This window comes from Arachis hypogaea, chromosome 7 (assembly GCF_003086295.3).
Source record: "Arachis hypogaea cultivar Tifrunner chromosome 7, arahy.Tifrunner.gnm2.J5K5, whole genome shotgun sequence".
NCBI lineage: Eukaryota > Viridiplantae > Streptophyta > Magnoliopsida > Fabales > Fabaceae > Arachis > Arachis hypogaea.
In genome coordinates this window covers 22615663-22624003 of record NC_092042.1, presented here as the reverse complement: position 1 = coordinate 22624003, position 8341 = coordinate 22615663, and the positions used below count along the sequence as shown (strand labels likewise).

At 29.9% G+C, this 8341-nt stretch overlaps 1 protein-coding gene across 1 annotated transcript; it reads left to right on the top strand.

Annotated features, from left to right (window-relative positions):
• Positions 1-3661: 3661 nt before the first annotated feature.
• Positions 3662-5668, top strand: LOC112702804 (probable protein phosphatase 2C 25). Its single transcript, XM_025753982.3, has 4 exons — positions 3662-4391; positions 4529-4870; positions 4957-5136; positions 5233-5668. The coding sequence occupies exons 1-4, from the start codon at positions 3915-3917 to the stop codon at positions 5392-5394; spliced, it is 1161 nt and encodes a 386-aa protein (XP_025609767.1). The 5' UTR covers positions 3662-3914; the 3' UTR covers positions 5395-5668.
• Positions 5669-8341: the final 2673 nt, after the last annotated feature.

The window sequence follows — 8341 nt, the reverse complement described above, 5'->3', positions numbered from 1 at the left end:
AGGAAGAGGAAGAGGAGTCGTTCATAATTCACGGTGAGTGTAGCGCTTTGGAAATTAAATAACGCATTAAAAGACTCTAATGTGTAGCAACTTGTAAAACTTGTAAGTCAAAAAGACTTGTATGTGTAGTAAGCCTCATTAAAAAAATATATAAAAATCTAATTAAAAATTTCACAAAACTATAGAACCAACAAAATAATTAAACCTTTAAAATATAGAAATCAATAGCAACCATGGTTCTGAAAACCGGACCGGACCGGCCGGTTCAACTGGGAACCGGTCAATTAACCGGTCCGAGTAAGCTCAAAAACCGGCTAGCAAAAACCGGTAAAAAACCAGTCGAACCGGCCGGTTAACCGGTAAACCGATCGAACCGGCCGGTTTTTTAACGGTTTTTTATTAAATTAATATATTTAAATTTATTTTTAGATTTTTTAATAATTTTATTTAATATTTAATTAAACCGGTTGAATCCCGGTTAAACCCCGGTCGAACCATTGAACTATTGAACCAGTAACCTCACCGGTTCATTGACCGGTCCGGTTCTCGCAACCTTGATAGCAACAGCAAATAGTCAAATTTTGAAAACATAAAGTAAAACAGTTTTTTGTTACTTAATTTGAGTGGATTTTTTTTAATTTTTGATGGGCTAAGAAATTAATTTATTGTTTACCTTGTTTAGATTTTTTTATTGTCTATCTAGTAGAACTGATTTTATGGGGAAAAAAAAAATCTTCACAGGCTCACACGGATGAAATGGCTACCAGACAGGGCACTTAGATTCAGGTTGTGAGTTTTGTCACTTATCACTAACACCATTTGAGAGGCGACAACGGTCATGAGTCATGGAAGCCAAGCAATGAAGAATCTGTCCTTATTGTTATCTGTTAATCCCAACGGTAACTTCAAAGAACTTTCTCAATTGAAATTCAATTCTCATTTCTCTCTCCATGTTAATCACAAAAGTGGTTCCCCATGCTCTCATGCCAAAATAAATAAAAAATTCTAAACTAAGCAAATAATCAAATACTTTTTTGGAAGCTGGCCTAGGCAACGGTGACCTTGTAAGTGATTAAGTCAAAGCCGAAAAGCTAAGAACGAAAAACACTCTTTCAACACTTATTTTCCGTAATTAAGAAAACGCTATTCTTTATTTTTCCTTTTCCTTCTTTCCTGGGTCAAAAACACTATTTTCTATTTATTTATTGAATTTTGTTATCTTCTGTTTTTAAGAGCATATTTAAAAAATATTATAACAATATTTTATAAAAATATATGTTATACATATATTTGATACATAAAAAATTTAATATTTTTTTATTATTATTCTTTTAAAATATGCTCTTAAAATACAATCTAACTATACTCTTATTTATTTAATTATTTTATCCGCAGGCTGCAATTAGAACAACCCCACCCCTCAAATGTTTTTTTCAATCTTTTTTCTAATTTAATAATATTCTAGTCTTTAACAGTTGTATTTACTTCCCCATATCACACTTCTTCACCGCCCAAATCACATTCATACCCTTCGTTGTTCAATTCAAAATACCTTTAATAACAACAGGTTCTGGTCAACATTCAAAGTAGGTTTTAATGCTAATGCCTCTAGATAATTTATGCAGATCTTTTCTAGAAAATACTAATTCCCGCTAATAATTATGTATTTCAATTTCTAAGAACAGAATAATATATATTTTTCTAAAATAAATAATTTAAAATAAGAGGTAATATTCTCTTTAGTCAATATATATTTACCTTTTTTACACTCATTCACATTCATGACCAGTTGACCACTATTTTATGCATTAACTAGCTTGATCATTGAGTATCTTTCTTTTTAAGAAACATGAAACGTTAACCAATTATAGAACAAAATCCTAGCAAGGATTATGCTTTTTTTTAAAAAAAAAAAACTTAAGTTACACTAATCCATAGGGCAAACAGAAAAAATATATAAAAAAGTAAATATTATTTTATCAGTATTATTTTTATCTGAAATATTTAGAAGTAAATGTTAATATTATTTCTTATTTTTTATTTTTATCTTAAATATTTTAAAAATAACTTAATGTTATTACATTTTAAGTTCAAACAAAAATATTCTGCCTTTTATGATATAGTTTTTTTTATATTAATTTTTATCGTATTTTAAAATATTTTTTGAAGTTATTCATGTTATATTACCATAAGTTGTCACATGCGACATTTATATTAGGGAAAATTTTTTGGTGAAAAATGATATTTGGTGAAAAGTAAAATATTGTTGTTACATGTTGAGTAAAATATACATTGTATATAATGTTTTTAATTTTTTATTTTTCTTAATTATAAAGAGTGTAATTTTCACTTTTTTTTTTCAACTTCATTTTTTACTATACAGTATTACTGTTATTTATAATGTACGGACATATGACATGACATCAAATGGTACACACCGACACACAAATTTAAAATTCTTATAAGATAAGGGAACACGATATATATAAAATATAAAGTAGTTTTTAGAGAAATTATAATCATATTTTGGTATTTGATTGATATTAAAATATAAATTAATTTTTTAATTATATAAAATATTTAAAATATTTTTTGTTTAATAATTAATAATAAATACTATTTCTAAACTCATTTTAAGAATACATATATATTAAGAATAAAATTGAATATGCTGATACGTGATAGTATTTAGATTTGTCCAAACGTGTTCGAATTTTTTTTATTTTTTATTAAGATACGATTGGACACAAAAGACACACATGTCGCATCAAATAAATATGTACTTTAGGTAGCGTTTGTTTTGAGGTACTGATACAGAGACTGAGAGATTGAGACTCTCGTGTTTGTTGGTTCAGAAACTGGTATTAAAATTTCTGTCTCTGTTTCCGAAATTTTAGTATTTCAGTATCTCCAAAAAGTAGAGACACAGGGGACTAAAATTTTTAGAGATGGAGACTGAAACTTTAATAACATTTTATATCTAAAATACTCTTATTTCAATTAATTAATTCCAATTTTATCTTTTGTGCAAATTAAATTAGAGTTTCATTCTTATTTCAATTCCTGTCTTTCATTTTATACCAAACAGAATATTAAAATTTATTTCAATTTCTGTCTCTTAATCTCTGTCTCTTAGTCTTAATTTTTTCGTCTCTATCTCTTCACCAAACGCTATCTTATAGATTGTTACAGTAGTTATACGATGATATTTGCTAGCAATTTTTTATAAGGTTAAAACTATGTCTATTATATTATGTAAATTTTTCAATGTTTGTAATATGAATAAAAAAAAACACTGATATTTAATTTACCCTACAAACATTTGTATAAAAATTGATACATAGTCAAATTTAACCAATTATAAAATAAAATTTAAAGACAAATTAAACTATTTAATTTTAAAAAAATGTTAAAATGTATGTTCATATAAAAAATTAATCATCATATATTTATATATAAATAATTAATTTAATGATTACTTTTTTATGGACACGTAATATAATTAATTTAAATATTTAATTTACACTAATAGAGGAGAAAAATGGAAAAAATAAATTTGTTGTTATTACTAAGATAAATAGTAGTATAACGAAATAAGAGAAGGGTAACAGAAAAGCAGATTAGGGAGGGTGAGAAGAGTCATTTAGAGAGAGAAAATAGTGGTCAAAGAAGGTTTTAAAGAAAGAAATTTGACTGAGGATAGATTACATACATAGCTGTGTGCCTGTGCGGCAAATAACACGCAAAAAATGAAACGGGCCCCACACTGCTTCTCTGTTTCTGAACCCTATAAATACACATTCCTCTCTCTTCTTTTCCTCTCTTCTATGTAACCAATCAGAGAGAAAGAGAGACCAATTCCAACGTTTCAAATCGAATTGAATTGAATTGAATAGAATAGAATAGAATAGAACATGTCTTGCTCCGTCGCAGTTTCCAATTCTCCAGTGTTCTCTCCTCCGTCATCGCTATTCTACTCCAAGCCTTCAATCATTACTTCAATTTCTGCTGCTGCGGCTTCTTCTACGGCGTCGTCTTGCTCTTCTCCCGCTTCTTCTTCTTCTCCTTCTCCTTCTTCTCCTTCTTCGTCGCCGTTGCGTCTTCGTCTTCCCAAGCCGCCTATTCCCGCTTCGCTTTCCGGTGTTGTTGCCGTTTCAGCTTCCGCTACGTCACCAAACGGCACCGTTTTGAAGAGGAAGAGGCCTGCTAGGCTTGATATACCTGTTAGCTCCTTGGCCTTTGGGATTCCCCCCACACCCTCTGCTGCGCCGCCGCGTGATGTTGTGGAGGAGGAGCGTGATGCGTTCTCTGTTTATTGCAAGAGAGGGAGGAGGGAGTACATGGAAGATCGCTACTCCGCTGCTGATAACCTACGCGGACAACAAAAACTGGTAACAAAATTTTACTTTTTCTTTTTAATTCAGATTTAGGGTTTTTATTTGTTATTAATAGGATTCATGTAACCCTAGGTGGAATGGATTTGGAGAAAATCTAATTAGCAAAATTTGTTTGGAAATGATGAATGCAGGCATTTTTTGGAATTTTCGATGGGCACGGTGGTGCAAAGGCTGCCGAATTTGTGGCAAATAACTTAGAAAAGAATGTGTTAGATGAAGTGATTATTAGCGAAGAAGAAGATAGCATTGAGGAGGCTGTGAAGCGCGGTTATCTCAAGACTGATTCTGCTTTCTTGAAAAGCGATCTCCATGGCGGATCTTGCTGTGTCACCGCTTTGATTCGCAATGGTAACCTTGCTGTGTCCAATGCCGGCGATTGCCGCGCTGTTATAAGCAGAGGAGGGGTTGCTGAGGCCCTCACTTCCGATCACCGCCCTTCCCGGGAAGATGAAAGGGAAAGAATTGAGACTCAGGTAAGAAGCATTCCATGAATCATCATGATTTCCGTATTGGCTATCTTCATTCTTATGTATTGAGTAAATTTGAATTTGTTTTGCAGGGTGGCTATGTTGATCTGTGCCGCGGTGTATGGAGGATCCAAGGATCCCTTGCTGTGTCGAGGGGAATCGGCGATAGGCACCTAAAACAATGGGTGATCGCCGAACCCGAGACCAAAGTTATCAGGATCGAACCTGAACATGACTTGTTAATCTTAGCTTCAGATGGATTATGGGATAAGGTAAATTAGCATTAAAATCAAATCCATTGCAATGTTCATAGTTTCATAGTATTGGATCGATCACTAATAAGTTGTTGATTGCAACTCTTGTCTCAGGTTAGTAACCAAGAAGCAGTAGACATTGCTCGACCTCTTTGCGTAGGTAGCAGCAAGCCGCAGCCATTGCTGGCATGTAAAAAGCTTGTAGATTTGTCCGTTTCGCGTGGCTCCATGGATGATACAAGTGTTATGCTTATCATGCTTGGCCGTTACATTTGAACTTTGAAGAAGAAGAAGAGAGAAGAATGGGGATACCCTGATGAATAGAAGAGTAGCTTTGATTCTTTTCTGTATATACCTGATGATGACAGACATTTACTACAAAATTTTTCGCACCCTTAGACAGGCAGAGAAATTAACAAAATGACATTAGCATTTTTTATTTTTTATTTTTTCACCCTAGAATGATATTTTGATGTAATAAGCATTCTTTATACTTCATTTAATGCCAATTCAATTCATTTTTCCAAGTTGGAACTTGGAAGTGATCAAATTTGTGGCACAGCCGTCCGTCCAATTTGGATTACACATTACTACTACTATTCATTGAATCTCTTGCATATTAGATTCCGTCGTTGCCCAGTTAGATTTGAGACTTAATCCTGTTACCTATTTCAATTTTCAAGGGATGAACCCTTCCTTCCATAATTTGCTCTTAGCCGTTACTTCAATCTTCAACGGTTCGCAATTCAGATTCATCCTTGCTGATATGATTCTAAGGTTATAATAATTGACTTGTGCTTTGTGCAAATAAGCACGTCAAATCTAAGCCGTTGTTGGTTTTCCGTAGAAATTATTATAATACCGTTGTAAGATGAAATAACGTTGTTTAATCAACCTCTAATTATTGTAAGATGAAAGAAATATAAACACGTCAAGTATATCTTTTTGCTACTTTAATTATTGATTAAACCACTAATTTAGCTTCTAAAAATTGTTGGTTTATGGGAGATTTAAAATCGGAAATATTTGATAACAAAAAAAAAATTAGCCAAAATTAATCAAAAACAGTCATAACTTGTCTTATTTAACATTTATTAATTGTTACGATAATTAATAAATACTAAATAATATAAATTCTTGCTGTTTTTTTTTTTGTTTTTCTAGTATTACCATTTAAAATCTGTTAAACGTGTCATATCTTTATCTTGTTTGGTATATAAAAGTTTGAAGAACTAACAGTAATCTTCATTTATTTAGGAAAAACCTACTTTTTTTTGTTAAAAAAATCTATCCATTATTATCAAAGAAAAAATAACCACAAACTTATTAGACAACCAAATTATTATTAGTTTACCCTAAATTATTTGATAGACTAATTTGTGTGAAAACTTATGTATGAATATGACTAATAATTTTCTAATATGAAATATGATGAACACCCATGACATAAGTTGACCAAGTTATGTTTTAATGCCGTTAAGAAGCACTGACCCCTTCTTCATCTGCCGACCACCTAATTGAACAAATAAAATAGACACATTCTTGATTGATAAACACATTTTGTCTTTTGCTACCGTTGCTCACTCAATAATAAACATCACCCACCTCATAATTGTTCAATGAGTTTATTCAGTGTTAGTTTCAGATCCTCAACTTTATTTGATTGACAATAGTTATATATTAACCCATGTTTTTAGAGTTGTACATATTATATAGTAACTGAGGTTTTACTTTAGTTTTAATAAGATTGAACAAATTAAGACACAAAAAACGTGAGCAAAAATTATGTGCAACTTTATTGAAAAATGTTTAATTTTAAGTAGTTTAACTTTTTGATGAGTATAACAAATAGGATAGGTTTAATTTGGCGAATGATAATGCAATTCTAGAAATGTAAGGAATTCAATATTTCTTGAATAATATGATAAAATTTTATATATATTTATATATTAAATTAAATATTCAAACTTTAATATATATATATATATATATATATATATATATATATATGATATTATTTGAACTTTTATTATCTCAAATACTATATCATAAAAGATTTTGTCAAGTCGAATACGAAATTACCTCATGTAAATCTAAATCATTTATATAAAATACAATAAATGGTCAAAATATATTCAAGTAAAAAAGAATATAACACTCTTGATTTAATAACCTGTTTAAGTAATAATTGTTTAATTCAACACTAGTTATTCTAAGAATGCTTAAAAAGTATTTATAAAATGAAAATTATTTCTTAATTATTAATTTTTGTCGGTTATCCTTTACAAATATAATTTAGTATAGAGATACTTTATGACATTTCGACATTAAGAATGACTCACTTTGGTTCTAGGAAGAAAACTAAAAATAAAATATTAAGAGATAACAAATGTGATTATACTCGAAGGGAATTAGTATCTATCAAGATCTAACTATTATTATTAATTAATTGTGTGACTCCATTAATAAAATGCACGAGTTTGGTGTACGAACCAAAGAATGGGGACACCATTAATCAAAGAGGTAGCTAGAGTATATATGATATTTGTTTTTCATTTTCATTTTGGCTTGACTTGAGATTGACTTTGGATGAACATACATGAATACGCATGGGACACGTTGGTGTGATCCTTCTAGGAAGGCACAACATGTTTCTTAACATTTGTACACAAATATCCTATAATGATCTTTCGCTAGAATAATAACCTAATAAGATGCATGATCCACACTCTCAAGGTACTATACATACATAAAATATCTAAAAAATTAAGACTCAGATATATATGCATGTAACCAAACCTAAAGTTCCAATCACCAATCACCAATCAGCATTTGTACTATATAATCAAGTGCATGTATCCCGTACCATACGGCAACCATCTCCATAAACCGGATTATCAATATAAACTAAATAATTGATTGATTCTAGGAGAATGAGTCATAGCTCAATCATATCTATTATGTATTATGTATGGCAGTAACGTTAAGAAGATAAAAAAAAAAAAAATTGGTTTATTTATTAATATTTATTAACTTTAATAATAATTAATAAATATTAAACAAAATAAATTTATCAATAAATTATAATTTAAATGACATAATTTTTTTATATTTATCTAAAAATCATAAATTTAAGTGTCATTTTTAATTTTAAAAAATTAATTTAAATTATTTTTTAAAATAATATTTGTATAAATTAATTACTAAAAATAATTATTAATAT